The sequence below is a fragment of the Panulirus ornatus genome, chromosome 56, assembly GCF_036320965.1.
Source record: "Panulirus ornatus isolate Po-2019 chromosome 56, ASM3632096v1, whole genome shotgun sequence".
Taxonomy (NCBI): Eukaryota; Metazoa; Arthropoda; class Malacostraca; order Decapoda; family Palinuridae; genus Panulirus; species Panulirus ornatus.
Window position 1 is genome coordinate 2,743,615 of NC_092279.1, and position 18,063 is coordinate 2,761,677.

Genomic DNA, 18,063 nt, shown 5'->3' on the forward strand with positions numbered 1-18,063 from the left:
TTCAGGATTGCATTTTAAGGGTAAATAGATGATAAGGTATAAGATGAGAAAGTAAGAAGTGCTTTTACAAATTTTGAAGCCCATGTTTCACTTCAACGCACAGGCCATGGGTTGAGGATGTGTGTGAGTGATATGAAGGTTGTATGCACCTGATCCACCCCTGATTTATTGTGGTGAGTGATACTGTGAACAGATGAAGAAATGGCCTCATTTGCTTACGGCACTAGTGTACACTATTGCTACACCTGAGGCTAACCGTCATGTCCACCAGCCAGCCAGGGCTTTACAGTGAGCAAAAGAGGCCACATCTTTGTCTGTTACTGGTGTTACATCCCAAATGCAGGATATGGTAAACAAGTATGAAAAGAAAAAGAATGAAGTTGAATTACTCTTTGATTGTGAGAGAGTGTTCTTGGTGGATGGAGATGAAGTGGAAAAGTATAGTGAAAAGGATATTTAACATAGATGGTATTATGAAAGAGAATCAAAATTTGCAGTTATTGTTATATTTGTTGAATATTCTACATGTTTTTGGAATGCTGTGTAATGTGTGTGTAGGAGTTTGAATTAAGAGATAATCCTTGATGATATAACAAAAATACAGACGACTTCAGCTCATGCAGCTCTGATTTTGACTGATATTGACACAACTTTTCTACATTCACAACAGATAGTCGAAAGGAAAGAAAGCTGGTAGAGACCGATAGAGATCCTCAGGACATGATGAGATCTCGTATTGAATCTGCAGTCACTAAACAGACTACTGAGTCAACTTCTACACCTTCAAAAGTTGCCTCTGCAGTAGTTAATGTTATGCCACCAGTTGGAGATGAATCTCATCCTACAGTACAAGATGCAGATCAGTTGTCTTCAAGTCTAAAAGATGTAAAGCTGTGTCCTCCTTGCAACACCTGTTACAAGTGGCTATACAGCAGTGCCATCATCACATATAAGTGCCACCCCTCCAGCCTCGCACCAACCAGTTAGAAGTCAGTTTCCCTCCCCACCAATACAATCTACCTCAGAAGAGTTTTCCATTGACCAGATTCTAAAACATCCAGTTCTTAGAGTGAGTTCAGTCTGTCTTCTTAGGGAAGTAATAGTGTCCTGATGTACATTAGAATATTAATTTTACTGTATATATTTTTCAAGTACTAGTTCTTTGTATTTCCTGCAGTTTTGGATTGGCTGTAAAGATGTTGATTGCCTTCATGGAAGTGGGAATGGAATGAAATGTACCACAAACAGAGATCAAATGAAGCTCCTACAGTTTCAATCGCACATGGTTTGGGGTGCATACTTTCAGCCATCATTCCATACTTTGCAAGAAAAAGTTTTGCTAAGAGGATATCTGATAGCGTGTTAAGGAATTAGTCATAGCCATTTCTATGATACATGATGATATATTACAAGATTTCTGTGTTTTTCATGTATAACTGAAGCATACAGGTGGCCACCCACTTGAGGGAGTTCCCAGAGGGAATGGGCATTAGAGACATAGATATATAGATAGATTCCAAGAGCGGGTGACAGAGTCTGGTAGAATGTGTGAGAGAAAGTTAAGAGTAAATGTGATCAAATGTAAGGCTAATCAGGTGCTGCAGGGGAATTTGATGAGATAGTTTGTATAAGTTTGAAAGGGGAGGACCTAGAGGAAGTATAGTGCTCTGGGCACTTGTGATTTTGGTCATGGCAGTGGATCTTTTCTCACCTCATAAGGTTTTACAAGTTTCAGTGACTTCTCGTAGACATATCTTTGATGGTAAATATGATGAATGATATTTACACAAAGTTACATGTCTTTGTGGTTTCATACTTTTGTTTTACTTATCCTCCATTTCCTGTGATAGCACCAGGAGTAGACGAAGAAAGGCCACATTCTCTTACAACCATCCTCTTGTGTAATATTGTCGAAACCACAGCCGTGTGTCCAAAGTTGGGCCCCAGCAAACCTTTCCACGGTTTACTCCAGATGTTTCACATGCCATGCTTCAGTCCATTGATAGCACATCACCCCTTGTATACCACATCTTTCTAGTTCATTCTATCCCATGCATGCCTTTCACTCGCCAGCATGTTCAAGCCCTGATTACTCATCTTTTTCACTCCATCCATCCATCTCCAAGTTGATATCCCTCTTCTCCCATCTTTATTTACACTAAAAGCTGTATGATTTTGTGCAGCACATGTTTAAATATATTTTGTCACCATTGCTGGATTTTGTACTTACCAAGAGCGTGAATGTCCTTGGAGAAATCCCTAGTCCACAAGCCATATTTACACCATGTGCCAGTTGATTTTTTCTGTCACTCTCTGTGTACAGTATGTACCCATGGCACTTAGTATTTTCCCTTTATTCCTGTTGAAGACATTTTCAGAAAGTGTTATGTTCCTTGGCTACCAGCCTGTCTAGAGCAGAAGCAGGGATTTGGTCAGTGTGACCTCCTATTATCCTTAAAGATGCTTACAGACAGAGGCATTTAGATTAATCTTTGATCAAAGAAAAAGTCTGAAATCAAAGTAATTTTTCTTTTTCTTTTCACACTCATAACCCTTAAACTGTAGATTTCCCTCCCTGGTTCAATCCTTTGTGCTGTACAATTTTTTTCCTTTCAGAATTTGTCTTTCATACTATTCGCCATTTCCCGCATTAGCGAGGTAGCGTTAAGAACAGAGGACTGGGCCTTTGAGGGAATATCCTCACCAGGCCCCCTTCTCTGTTCCTTCCTTTGGAGAAAAAAAAAAAAAAACGAGAGGGGAGGATTTCCAGCCACCTGCTCCCTCCCCTTTTAGTCGCCTTCTACGACACGCAGGGAACACGTGGGAAGTATGGTGTATATATGCCAAAAATTAGCGAACTCTGTTAGTGTGGCAAGATGTAGAGTGGATAGGGGAGGGCCTAAGGTGATAGCATGGATGCTGCCTGTATATGATGATTATGTGCTTTTCTAGGCATGATTTCATTTTGTATACATTTAATCACATTATGCAATTTAGATTTTTTTTGTCAAAATTTCACACTAGACATACATATTTTGTATGCTTCTTTCACATATTTTTTGTGTTTATTTACATATACATGTTTTTCTATGTTTACATGTTAGTTACACAGAAAACTTCTTAAACATGAATAGATGAACAAATTACTTTTATTTGTAACAAAAATGTCACACTAATACTGCAGAAATTGTTTTTGTAGTTTAGAACTATCTACATGCTCAGATGAAAAACATGCATGTTATTTTTTTTTCATCTATGGTGGTTGACTGCTTTGAAGACTGTATTTTGTTCTAGTCATGAGCAACTTTCTTCTTTTCTGTCAGCATTTAGTAGCAGAATATTTCTCCTTAAGGCAGAAGCTGATGTTTCAAGATTTGTGACCATATTGATCCCAGCCACAGTGAATGGGTCGTTGGAAGTTACTCCTTTCAAGTGGTAGGATCTTTAGGACCTTCACTCATGATGATTGGAAAGTTTTTCATATAAGTTTGGGACAGCTGTCATATATGGCCCTATTGTGTTTAGCTTATGCTTTTAGACTCTGAAGGGAGCACATGAAATCTCGCCTTCTTAAAGCTTTGAAATGGTAGAAATGCTGACTAATGAGGCCTAGTTTCTGGCTATCAAGGTTTTTTCTTTTGATAAAATTCACTTTCTGAATGTATGATAAGTGTAGTGCTGTTACATACTCAGCATATGTATATTGATTGAGAGAGGTTGGTTCATTTAGTTGTGATAATTTTTCGCTGTTTATTTATATAAGTTTCTCTTAACAGGTTAATCACCTAGAAGAGGAAGACTTTGTTATATTGAATTGCCTAAGATCTTCATTGCTCAGTCTGATGGCTGAAATGTTTTCCAGCATTCCTGTTGATTTACTTCGGCAAGTGCCCAGTTATGACTGTATCAAACACTTAAAGATTTTGAATGCTTGCACAAAAGTAACAAAACTATTTGAGATGGAAAAAGCATACAGGAGCAAAGATTCTGGATCCTTGGTAAATACTTCATTGAAGAAAAATAGTCATGTGTGTCAAATGGAAGCTCATCCATTAAGTCTTAGTCCTAATGATAAGCATTATAAGCAAAGTGGTCATTTAGTGAAAGCTTGCTCAAGCGAAAAAGATAGATTTCCAGATTCATATGAAGAAGAAGAATTTGCTGAAGAAACTATGTCACGTCTTCATAGCCATATAATTAAAAAAGAATTTAGTGGGACAAATTCATTTCATAGAAAGCTGTCAGACATTTCATTAGAAAAAGCGAACAAAAACATTGCCTCTGATTCAACAAGTTCAGGTGGTGTAGGAACTTTACCAAACAGTGCTACAAAAGATATATCTACCTTATCCAGCATTCCATGTGGAGAAAGTTTCTTTGATGTGTCCTTCACCCCAAGTCAGTCAGCCAGGAATGTAGGACAAACTGCAGTACAAACGGCTGTGCCTCGAAGATTCTCGTTTGGAGTAAAGCAGAAGCAAAGGCTGGGCAAAGATAATCCAGAGGAACACAAGGAGTTAGCAAGTGGAAGATCATCTCCAGTTTTCAAGTCTTCTCGCATGAAACGGGAATCTAATAAAGGTACGATATTTGGTTCTCTCTTTACTCAGCTTAGACTTGATTATTACTTTGTTTTGGATGGTTTATGAAGAAGATTAGATGCTTATATAATGTGGTAAGAGAGGATATATGGAGTTCATTAGTTATTGAGACTATTGCTATGGCCATCCCTATGAGGGAATTCCATTTGGGAACAGGTATCAGAGATATAGATAGATAGGTAAGGAACCCCAGCTTAAGAATAAGGTAGTGCTGTAAGTGCATAATTGTGCTGATGGTAGACAAATTGAAAGAAAGAGTGGAAAAGTTGAAACTAAACATGAAAGTGTTTCAGAGAGGTGTGCCCGAGGACAAAATTGAATGTGAATGGAAATATAAGTCTTGCATTATCAGCAAATGTGAAATATGATGGAATGTAGATGAAGGATTCATTATTATTTTTATTTTGCTTTGTCGCTGTCTCCCGCATTTGCGAGGTAGCGCAAGGAAACAGACGAAAGAAATGGCCCAACCCACCCCCATACACATGTATGTACATACACGTACACACACGCAAATATACATACCTATACATCTCAATGTACACATATATATACACACACAGACACATACATATATACCCATGCACACAATTCACACTGTCTGCCATTATTCATTCCCAGCGCCACCTCGCCACACATGGAATACCATCCCCCTCCCCCCTCATGTGTGTGAGCTAGCGCTAGGAAAAGACAACAAAGGCCCCATTGGTTCACACTCAGTCTCTAGCTGTCATGCAATAATGTCCGAAACCACAGCTCCCTTTCCACATCCAGGCCCCACACAACTTTCCATGGTTTACCCCAGACACTTCACATGCCCTGGTTCAATCCACTGACATCATGTCAACCCCGGTATACCACATTGATCCAATTCACTCTATTCCTTGCCCGCCTTTCACCCTCCTGCATGTTCAGGCCCCGATCACTCAAAATCTTTTTCACTCCATCTTTCCACCTCCAATTTGGTCTCCCACTTCTCCTCGTTCCCTCCACCTCCGACACATATATCTTCTTGGTCAATGTTTCCTCACTCATTCTCTCCATGTGCCCAAACCATTTCAAAACACTGTCTTCTGCTCTCTCAACCATACTCTTTTTATTTCCACACATCTCTCTTATCCTTACATTACTTACTCGATCAAACCACCTCACACCACATATTGTCCTCAAACATCTCATTTCCAGCACATCCACCCTCCTGCGCACAGCTCTATCCATAGCCTACGCCTCGCAACCATACAACATTGTTGGAACCACTAATCCTTCAAACATACCCATTTTTGCTTTCTGAGATAATGTTCTCGACTTCCAAACATTCTTCAAGGCTCCCAGAATTTTCGCCCCCTCCCCCACCCTATGATTCACTTCCGCTTCCATGGTTCCATCCACTGCCAAATCCACTCCCAGATGTCTAAAACACTTCACTTCCTCCAGTTTTTCTCCATTCAAACTTACCTCCCAATTGACTTAATAACCTTGCTCTTATTCACATTTACTCTCAGCTTTCTTCTTTCACACACTTTACAAAACTCAGTCACCAGCTTCTGCAGTTTCTCACATGAATCAGCCACCAGTGCTGTATCATCAGTGAACAACAACTGACTCACTTCCCAAGCTCTCCCATCCACAACAGACTGCATACTTGCCCCTCTTTGCAAAACTCTTGCATTCACCTCCCTAACAACCCCATCCATAAACAAATCAAACAACCATGGAGACATCACACACCCCTGCCGCAAACCTACTTACTGAGAACCAATCACTTTCCTCTCTTCCTACACGTACCCATGCCTTACATCCTCGATAAAAACTTTTCACTGCTTCTAACAACTTGCCTCCCACACCATATATTCTTAATACCTTCCACAGCGTCTCTATCAACTCTATATCATATGCTTTCTCCAGATCCATAAATGCTACATACAAATCCATTTGCTTTTCTAAGTATTTCTCACATACATTCTTCAAAGCAAGCACCTGATCCACACAACCTCTACCACTTCTGAAACCACACTGCTCTTCCCCAATCTGATGCTCTGTACATGCCTTCACCCTCTCAATCAATACCCTCCCATATAATTTACCAGGAATACTCAACAAACTTACACCTCTGTAATTTGAGCACTCACTTTTATCCCCTTTGCCTTTGTACAGTGGCACTATGCAAGCATTCCGCAAATCCTCAGGCACCTCATCATGAATTATACATACATTAAATAACCTTACCAACCAGTCAACAATACAGTCACCCCCTTTTTTAATAAATTCCACTGCAATACCATCCAAACCTGCTGCCTTGCCGGCTTTCATCTTCCGCAAAGCTTTTGCTATCTCTTCTCTGTTTGCCAAATTATTTTCCCTGACCCTCTCACTTTGCACACCACCCCGACCAAAACACCCTATATCTGCCACTCTATCATCAAACACATTCAACAAACCTTCAAAATACTCACTCCATCTGCTTCTCACATCACCACTACTTGTTTTCACTTCCCTATCAGCCCCCTTCATTGAAGTTCCCATTTGTTCCCTTGTCTTACGCACTTTATTTACCTCCTTCCAAAACATCTTTTTATGCTCCCTAAAATGTAATGATACTCTCTCACCCCAACTCTCATTTGCCCTCTTTTTCACTTCTTGCACCTTTCTCTTGACCTCCTGCCTCTTTCTTTTATACATATCCCACTCATTTGCATTATTTCCCTGCAAAATTTGTCCAAATGCCTCTCTCTTCTCTTTCACTAATACTCTTACTTCTTCATCCCACCACCCACTACCCTTTCTAATCTGCCCACCTCCCACGCTTCTCATGCCACAAGCATCTTTTGCACAAGCCGTCACTGCTTCCCTAAATACATCCCATCCCCCCCACTCCCCTTACTTCCTTTGTTCTCGCTTTTTTCCATTCTTTACTCAGTCTCTCATGGTATTTCCTCACACAAGTCTCCTTCCCAAGCTCACTTACTCTCACCACTCTTTTCACCCCAACATTCTCTCTTCTTTTCTGAAAACCTCTACAAATCTTCACCTTTGCCTCCACAGGATAATGATCAGACATCCCTCCAGTTACACCTCTCAGCACATTAACATCCAAAAGTCTCTCTTTCGCGCGTGTGTCAATTAACACGTATTGGAAATACTTGGTTTAAAAAGTCACACACACTAAGTACAGGAAACTACATTGTTCAGTCTTTAAGTTTTTAAACAGATCAATGAAGCAGATGGTGAACAGTTCTTCCAGAGATGTGGGGATCGAACAACTGGAGAACATAACATGAAAATAAACAAGGAACTTGTCAAAGAAGATGTATAGAGATTTTTTTATTATATGTGTGGTGAAGAAGGTGGTGAGAGTAAGTGAGCTTGGGAAGGAGACCTGTGTGAAGAAGTATCAGGAGAGACTGTGTACAGAATGGAAAAAGGTGAGAACAATGGAAGTAAGGGGAGTGGGGGAGGAATGGGATGTATTTAGGGAATCAGTGATGGATTGCGCAAAAGATGCTTGTGGCATGAGAAGAGTGGGAGGTGGGCTGTTTAGAAAGGGTAGTGAGTGGTGGGATGAAGAAGTAAGAGTATTAGTGAAAGAGAAGAGAGAGGCATTTGGACGATTTTTGCAGGGAAAAAATGCAATTGAGTGGGAGAAGTATAAAAGAAAGAGACAGGAGGTCAAGAGAAAGGTGCAAGAGGTGAAAAAAAGGGCAAATGAGAGTTGGGGTGAGAGACTATCAGTAAATTTTAGGGAGAATAAAAAGATGTTCTGGAAGGAGGTAAATAGGGTGCGTAAGACAAGGGAGCAAATGGGAACTTCAGTAAAGGGCGTAAATGGGGAGGTGATAACAAGTAGTGGTGATGTGAGAAGGAGATGGAATGAGTATTTTGAAGGTTTGTTGAATGTGTCTGATGACAGAGTGGCAGATATAGGGTGTTTGGGTCGAGGTGGTGTGCAAAGTGAGAGGGTTAGGGAAAATGATTTGGTAAACAGAGAAGAGGTAGTAAAAGCTTTGCGGAAGATGAAAGCCGGCAAGGCAGCAGGTTTGGATGGTATTGCAGTGGAATTTATTAAAAAAGGGGGTGACTGTATTGTTGACTGGTTGGTAAGGTTATTTAATGTATGTATGACTCATGGTGAGGTGCCTGAGGATTGGCGGAATGCTTGCATAGTGCCATTGTACAAAGGCAAAGGGGATAAGAGTGAGTGCTCAAATTACAGAGGTATAAGTTTGTTGAGTATTCCTGGTAAATTATATGGGAGGGTATTGATTGAGAGGGTGAAGGCATGTACAGAGCATCAGATTGGGGAAGAGCAGTGTGGTTTCAGAAGTGGTAGAGGATGTGTGGATCAGGTGTTTGCTTTGAAGAATGTATGTGAGAAATACTTAGAAAAGCAAATGGATTTGTATGTAGCATTTATGGATCTGGAGAAGGCATATGATAGAGTTGATAGAGATGCTCTGTGGAAGGTATTAAGAATATATGGTGTGGGAGGCAAGTTGTTAGAAGCAGTGAAAAGTTTTTATCGAGGATGTAAGGCATGTGTACGTGTAGGAAGAGAGGAAAGTGATTGGTTCTCAGTGAATGTAGGTTTGCGGCAGGGGTGTGTGATGTCTCCATGGTTGTTTAATTTGTTTATGGATGGGGTTGTTAGGGAGGTAAATGCAAGAGTTTTGGAAAGAGGGGCAAGTATGAAGTCTGTTGGGGATGAGAGAGCTTGGGAAGTGAGTCAGTTGTTGTTCGCTGATGATACAGCGCTGGTGGCGGATTCATGTGAGAAACTGCAGAAGCTGGTGACGGAGTTTGGTAAAGTGTGTGGAAGAAGAAAGCTAAGAGTGAATGTCAATAAGAGCAAGGTTATTAGGTACAGTAGGGTTGAGGGTCAAGTCAATTGGGAGGTGAGTTTGAATGGTGAGAGGCTGGAGGAAGTGAAGTGTTTTAGATATCTGGGAGTGGATCTGTCAGCGGATGGAACCATGGAAGCGGAAGTGGATCATAGGGTGGGGGAGGGGGCGAAAATTTTGGGAGCCTTGAAAAATGTGTGGAAGTCGAGAACATTATCCCGGAAAGCAAAAATGGGTATGTTTGAAGGAATAGTGGTTCCAACAATGTTGTATGGTTGCGAGGCGTGGGCTATGGATAGAGTTGTGCGCAGGAGGATGGATGTGCTGGAAATGAGATGTTTGAGGACAATGTGTGGTGTGAGGTGGTTTGATCGAGTAAGTAACGTAAGGGTAAGAGGGATGTGTGGAAATAAAAAGAGCGTGGTTGAGAGAGCAGAAGAGGGTGTTTTGAAGTGGTTTGGGCACATGGAGAGAATGAGTGAGGAAAGATTGACCAAGAGGATATATGTGTCGGAGGTGGAGGGAACGAGGAGAAGAGGGAGACCAAATTGGAGGTGGAAAGATGGAGTGAAAAGGATTTTGTGTGATCGGGGCCTGAACATGCAGGAGGGTGAAAGGAGGGCAAGGAATAGAGTGAATTGGAGCGATGTGGTATACAGGGGTTGACGTGCTGTCAGTGGATTGAATCAAGGCATGTGAAGCGTCTGGGGTAAACCATGGAAAGCTGTGTAGGTATGTATATTGCGTGTGTGGACGTGTGTATGTACATGTGTATGGGGGGGGTTGGGCCATTTCTTTCGTCTGTTTCCTTGCGCTACCTCGCAAACGCGGGAGACAGCGACAAAGTATAAAAAAAAAAAAAAAAAAAAAAAAAAAATGTGTGGTGGATGAGGCAACAAAAGGCTAAGAAGTGGCATGAGTGCACTGGTTATGGAGACTATCCATGAGGGAGTTCCAGGTGGGAACAGGCATTATAGATGTAGATAGATAGGCCATTTATTTTGTTTATGGCCTCTATATTGATGTTATTGATGTAAGGAGTGAATGTTGCATACCTGTCGTTTGTGATATCTAGCATGGTTAGAGTTTTGTTTAGTGAGACTGGTTGATCAGTAAGGGTTTTGGGAGGGTGCTGGTTGGATTTGCATCTGTTGGGGTTAAAAAAGGTAATGGTAGGCTTTTGTGGTGATGCATACATGATGATGTGAGCAAACCGGTTTTCTGGTTGTGTGATATTGTGCTGCATGTTTGTCATTGCTTTGAATAGTGTCAGGGTACATATGTACTTGTGAGGTCATCTGTTCAAGAGATGACTTTCACACCGGTTTGCTTGAGGTGAAAGGAGGTTTGTAGATCATAGGAAAAAGAGGTGATTCTTGGGGTATGTATAGCTCGAGGATTTTGGTGGTGTAGCCTTTGCAAGAACTCTGGCTTGGTAGACTATTTGAAGCTGATCAACCATTTTTTTTAGATTTTTTTGAGGATGACAGGGGATGATGTCGAATGCTTTGTTTATGATTGACCACTAGTGCTGGTTGAAGTCATGCAAGATGCATTGTGTGAAGTTTGTATGCTGTCAGGTAATGCAGTGACTGGGTTTAAGTTAAAGCTTTTATTTGCCTGGGTGAGAGTGGGATGTTTTGGCTGCTTCTGTTTTTGATCAGGTTTTTCAAGAAGAGTTTGATAACAATGACATGGGGCAGAAGGAGGAAGGGGAGTTTGGGGGTTTGAAGGGTTTCAAGATGGTTTCTATTTTAGACATGTTTCCAAATATTTGGGAATTTGTTGTGTAACCAGAAGTCTTGGAGATGATGTATGTGCTTGATTGCATTTGGGCCACTGTCTTATGTGGAAGTGTGCTGTACTTTTGGGACATGTTGAAAGGGAGTTACATAGGGGTAAAATTTTAATTGGATTTTGTGTGTTAGTGGGGATGCAGGACGAAAGAGCAGTAGTGCTGCTGGATTTTGTGTAGGTTTTTCATGCTTGTTCTGTTGAAGGGTATGGTTTATCTGTGCTTTGTTTTTGAGCAGTGTTTCATGAGTATGGTTGTGTGTTCTTTGGGGAGAAGGGATGTTATTGCTTTGGATTAGAAGTATTTCATATATGGGGGCCATGGTGGTGTGAATTTTCATTATCATTTGTTCGAGTCGAGTTCTGTTGGTTTCATGGTATTGTGTTAAGGAAGGAGCGCCAGCTTGCTGTTTTCATTTCCATGATTAGTTTTGTTATGGTGTTGTTTACATTTTGGATTTGTTTTATGGCCTGTATTGATGGTGAGTGGTTTTGTTTGACCTGTAAGAAGTCTTCGTAATACACTGCTACTTTTCTCCTCCCTCTCTTTCCCAAGGATGTATGCCAGCTTGTTTGTATCATGAACCGGCAGGTGTTGTATTCATTAATGTCAAAATTTTTTTTTTTTGAAGAAAACTCTGTTAATACCATTTACTGTTTACATTTTGATAAATTGATATCAATTTATATATCTGTATCTTAATGTTAAATGCTATGATGGGTATCAAATGCTTCAAAACAATGTATTTGCTCATATGATGTTTCTTCCATATTATTCCAGATGCCCCAACACACTATATAGAAAATCCTGATGATGATGCTGATTTTCCAAGCGCTGATATAGAAAATGATTTTGTTGAGATTATCCAGACTGAAGATAATCAGGTTAGTGATTCACTTTTAAAAGAGAAGCAACTTTGTGAAAAGTTATATATATGTATCCGTTATAACCCAGTTATTTAAGATTATTATAGATTTGTTTTTTGAATATGAATAATCTTGGGAGATTTCATTCCAAATTAATTTTTTTGATCAAAGCATTTACGGTTTCCCCACTTTGTTTTGTTGTAGTGTAAAGCTAGGCCACCTAGACATATAATATCTTTTCTCTCGACTATTTTCATTCATTATCCAGAGAAAAGATTGTAGGTATTTCATTTTGAGATGTAAGGGGAGTTATTAGTCCTTTTTGATGAATCAACTTATTATGCAGAGTTAGATGTTAAAACTAAATGGAATGTTGTAGATTCCCTTGTTTACTTTTAGCTCACTGGAAATAGGTTGGAGATTGGGCAAGGGTGATTATTGAAAGAAGGGGTTAAGTTGATGCACAGATGCTTTCATTTAGTAATTTTGAGAACCTTATATGAAGTTCATACACCAAAATACTTGATGGAAGTTTTTAGTGGACCACTTTTTAAAGAAAAAATATAACGTGTGAGAATTGGACTTCAAAATAGAGCTAATATGCAAGTCAAGTTATTGATAAGGAAGATTGATACACAGTAAACACAAACAATACTGTAAGAAATGAGCTAATATGATGGATGAAAGAATTTGGCCGTTTGGATCTATAGTTCACAATGAGAAAGTTGTCTGGAAATGAATCCTGATTAAAGAGAAGTGTGTACATATAGAAATTAGTTGTTTAGAGAAGGCTTCTCAATTGAAAAAGGGAAATAAAGAATGTATAAAGAGTATGTAGTCTAAAAGGAGAGCTTTACTGGAAGCATGTAAGAGCTGTTAAGATCATTGTGTGTTGGAAGTGTTCGTGGGTAAATGACAGGATAAGTTTGCATTATGTTACTGTTGTTAGGTTATTTGGTGATGAACTTTGCAGAACATGTAAAGCAAAAAAGTTTAAGGCTTAGAGTAAATGTGTTAGGAGTGATTCAGTGTTGGAGATGAAATTCAGGAGAGTTTGTATTCTAAGATTTAGCTAAAAGGTGAATTTAATCGAAACATTGTATTCGGGAATAAAAGTTTGAAAATGTGTTTTAGTAGTTAGAAGTCATACAGGGGAAAGTTTAAATCTGTAGGATGTATTAGCAGGAAGAGAACCTGCTAAAAGTTATATTAGTGTAGTGTCTGCATGGAAGAACATTCAAAAGTATTCAGTGATAATACTTTATGGAACAGATTAAACTTTGGCAAATCTACTGTATAACAAAGCACACAGAGAAACAGAGTGGAAGAGTCCTGGAGTGAGGGAGTGAGAGAAACAGAGGAAGGGTGTGTAGAATAGTGTATGCAAGGGAGTCATGTAAGGACAGGGATAAGTGAAAACTCTTTTGCAATGGCTACCCCCTTAATTGGAGTTCCTGGAGGGAATACGCATCAGATATAAATAGATAGAACAGAGCACATAGGATGTAGGTAGATGAAGTTTTATTGAAATATGTTTATTTAGTGATAACAAGTAGTGGTGATGTGAGAAGGAGATGGAGTGAGTATTTTGAAGGTTTGTTGAATGTGTTTGATGATAGAGTGGCAGATATAGGGTGTTTTGGTCGAGGTGGTGTGCAAAGTGAGGGGTTAGGGAGAATGATTTGGTAAATAGAGAAGAGGTAGTGGGAGCTTTGTGGAAGATGAAAGCCGGCAAGGCAGCGGGTTTGGATGGTATTGCAATGGAATTTATTAAAAAAGGGGGTGACTGTATTGTTGACTGGTTGGTAAGGTTAAGGTTATTTAATGTATGTATGATTTATGATGAGGTGCCTGAGGATTGGCGGAATGCTTGCATAGTGCCATTGTACAAAGGCAAAGGGGATAAGAGTGAGTGCTCAAATTACAGAGGTACAAGTTTGTAGAGTATTCCTGGTAAATTATATGGGAGGGTATTGATTGAGAGGGTGAAGGCATGTACAGAGCATCAGATTGGGGAAGAGCAGTGCGGTTTCCGAAGTGGTAGAGGATGTGTGGATCAGGTGTTTGCTTTGAAGAATGTATGTGTGAAATACTTAGAAAAACAAATGGATTTGTATGTAGCATTTATGGATCTGGAGAAGGCATATGATAGAGTTGATAGAGGTGCTCTGTGGAAGGTTTTAAGAATATATGGAGTAGGAGGCAAGTTGTTAGAAGCAGTGAAAAGTTTTTATCGAGGATGTAAGGCACGTGTACGTGTAGGAAGAGAGGAAAGTGATTGGTTCTCAGTGAATGTAGGTTTGTGGCAGGGGTGTGTGATGTCTCCATGGTTGTTTAATTTGTTTATGGATGGGGTTGTTAGGGAGGTGAATGCAAGAGTTTTGCAAAGAGGGGCAAGTATGCAGTCTGTTGTGGATGAGAGAGCTTGGGAAGTGAGTCAGTTGTTGTTCGCTGATGATACAGCGCTGGTGGCTGATTCATGTAAGAAACTGCAGAAGCTGGTGACTGAGTTTGGTAAAGTGTGTGAAAGAAGAAAGTTAAGAGTAAATGTGAATAAGAGCAAGGTTATTAGGTACAGTAGGGTTGAGGGTCAAGTCAATTGGGAGGTAAGTTTGAATGGAGAAAAACTGGAGGAAGTAAAGTGTTTTAGATATCTGGGAGTGGATTTGGCAGCGGATGGAACCATGGAAGTGGAAGTGAATCATAGGGTGGGGGAGGGGGTGAAAATTCTGGGAGCAATGAAGAATGTTTGGAAGTCGAGAACATTATCTCGGAAAGCAAAAATGGGTATGTTTGAAGGAATAGTGGTTCCAACAATGTTGTATGGTTGCGAGGCGTGGGCTCTGGATAGAGTTGTGCGCAGGAGGGTGGATGTGCTGGAAATGAGATGTTTGAGGACAATATGTGGTGTGAGGTGGTTTGATCGAGTAAGTAATGTAAGGGTAAGAGAGATGTGTGGTAATAAAAAGAGTGTGGTTGAGAGAGCAGAAGAGGGTGTTTTGAAATGGTTTGGTCACATGGAGAGAATGAGTGAGGAAAGATTGACCAAGAGGATATATGTGTCAGAGGTGGAGGGAACGAGGAGAAGTGGGAGACCAAATTTTAGGTGGAAAGATGGAGTGAAAAAGATTTTGAGTGATCGGGGCCTGAACATGCAGGAGGGTGAAAGGCATGCAAGGAATAGAGTGAATTGGAACGATGTGGTATACCGGGGTCGATGTGCTGTCAATGGATTGAACCAGGGCATGTGAAGCGTCTGGGGTAAACCATGGAAAGTTGTGTGGGGCCTGGATGTGGAAAGGGAGCTGTGGTTTCGGTGCATTATTACATGACAGCTAGAGACTGAGTGTGAACGAATGTGGCCTTTGTTGTCTTTTCCTAGCACTACCTCGCACACATGAGGAGAGAGGGGGTTGTTATTCCATGTGTGGCGGGGTGGCGATGGGAGCAAATAAAGGCAGACAGTATGAATTATGTACATGTGTATATATGTATATGTCTGTGTGTGTATATATATGTGTACATTGAGATGTATAGGTATGTATATTTGCGTGTGTGTACGTGTATACATGTGTATGTGGGCGGGTTGGGCCATTCTTTCGTATGTTTCCTTGCGCTACCTCGCTAATGTGGGAGACAGCGACAAAGCAAAATAATAATATGATAATGTTTATTTCTTCTTCTCATCATAATACAAGGTTTTCCTATTAATTCTTTTAAAACAGAGACCTGTCACCTCAACTGGGAAGAGTTTTAAAAGAATTATTGACCAAACAGTGCCCATCAGAAAGAATGAAGCCAACAGCGATTGTGTCGATATGGGGGATGATAATGATGTTAATGAGGCCATGTCATTAGCATCACGTGTCAGGTAAGTTTTACTTGCAGTGAAGGAGAGAAGTGTAATACATCACTGAATGTAAATACTCATACATATGGACATGACATAACTCTGGTATCAGACTGTAGAGAGAGAAACTCTCACAACGGATAACAGAATTTGAGAAGTGTGGGAAAGGAATAAGATGAGAGCAAATGTGAACTAAATTAAGATGATTAGATGCAGGTGGGGGGTTGAGACAAAATGTTTTGAGTATAAGTTTGAATAGGAAGGACTTGAAGGAAACTGAGTGTTAAAGGTTCCTGAGAGTGGACTTGGCAGTGGATGGAACCATGAGGGCTATGGTGAGTCATAAGACTAAGAAGACTAAGGTCTTGGGCTGCATTAAGGAGCTTGTTAATTGAGAGGTCAATGATTGTTAGAGTAGAAATAGGCATGTTTAAGGTACATAAAGGCTTAGTAATGAACCCTCCTGATATCCAAATTTAAAGCCTCTAGCATTTCCCTGTAACTCATCCCTATAATTTTGGTACCATCTTAGATGCCCTTCTCAGGACCTTATGCTTCTTCAGGTGCACTGACCAAACTTAAGAGTAGCATATTCTAGTTTTGATCACATGAAGGATACAAACAGCTCACTAACTACTACCTTATCCATTTACTTGAAAGCTATTCTGATATTTGTTGGCAGACAGTTACTCTACATAACAACACCCCCTTCAATTCCACCTTCTCTCTCAGTAAATTTGCCTGTTTTGATTGTACCTCCAGGCTAGATGACTACAAAGCACCATGATTTTATACACCCTCTTATATCTTGATTATAATCACCAATTCCTCTTTTTCCTCTATTACTGAAATTGCATTTGTCAGTTCTATTGCATCCAATAACCTTTTAATGAGAATTTCTTCTTTCTTATAATCTTGATCCAGTCCAAAATTATATAAAGATTTACATTTGTCAAGCCTTCTTGTGCATTAATCTCTTTAAATTTTGTGTCCCCCACATCATGGCCAAGGACAGTGGCTGTGATATGTCAACCACCGAGTTTTGGCTTTCTCTACAATTTCCCTTTCTGCTGAAACCTCTGATCCTGTATGCTCTACACTTTTCTAAACTTTTTATCCTCTGGATCTTAAATTTTCCTGACTTTTCTTTTTACAGCAGTGCATATTATTCGTCTACAGCTTTGCTGAAACCCCTTGGCTCCTCATTTACCTCATTTACAATGTCATCAGGTTCCAGTCCCATTGCCTTAGTCATGTTAAAAGTTGGTTGAGTAACCGCAGAAACTGCTCCTTCTCTCCCTCCCAACCCACTAGTTTCCATAACTTGTGTAATGGACGGTTCCTCTTGCTCAACATTCTCTAGGACATCTAGTATCTTTTGCCCTTTCCATTCTTCAATCATTTTACAGTCTTGTGTCTGGTTATGTACTCTCTGATTTCCCACACGTAATGTGAATCTATGTTGATGCTCAATTATAACTCGCATCAGTAACTCGCATCTTTAATTCCTTGATGAATGCTATGCTAAGCTGGCAGTTTTTTATGAAAAATGAAGACATTCAGTTTTACATAATTTTTACTTTCATTGCAAATCTTTCATTGTATGTTTTATTGTATGTTCAAAATACTATACAGATTTTGAAATATTTCTAAACTTTTTTGAAAACTGTATATGAAAAACACACTATGCATGTTGTCAGTCAGTTTGGACATATAAAAATCCAGATTTTACAGCATATGATGCAGGGCATCATGCACGCATATTTAACATTTGTTTCAAGTACGAATAGTAGAATATCATAACTGCCACAGAGGAGGAGGAATATTTTTCCTGTAACCATGGAGTAAATCCAAGTTTTGTGGTTAGATACATCTGAATTATGCACCAGAATGGTTTACAATATGTGTAGTGTGGAGGGTGTTGAAAGTGAATGCAAAAATCACATAAGATTTTGGTTTTTGAATGAGATGGGCAGTCACAGTGCAACATTTGTTTGAATGAAGGAAAACTGGAAATTATGAACGAGTCTAGGTATATGAGGTTTAAGATCAGTAAAGATGGTAAAGGAAAAGCAGTAGTTGAGAGTTGAGTTGTAATTGCAAAGGAAAAAATGGA

General features: G+C 39.9%; 1 protein-coding gene across 1 annotated transcript in view; it reads left to right on the forward strand.

Moving 5' to 3' along the window:
- The first annotated feature begins 937 nt into the window (after window positions 1-937).
- The window catches only part of LOC139765823 (recQ-like DNA helicase Blm), a 72,166-nt gene continuing 55,040 nt past the window's right edge, over window positions 938-18,063 (forward strand). The window contains exons 1-4 of the mRNA XM_071693632.1: window positions 938-1,069; window positions 3,777-4,581; window positions 12,012-12,115; window positions 15,823-15,968. Of these exons, the coding sequence (XP_071549733.1) occupies window positions 3,843-4,581; window positions 12,012-12,115; window positions 15,823-15,968 (989 nt within the window). The 5' untranslated portion in view covers window positions 938-1,069; window positions 3,777-3,842. The remainder of the gene's footprint in view (window positions 1,070-3,776; window positions 4,582-12,011; window positions 12,116-15,822; window positions 15,969-18,063) is intronic.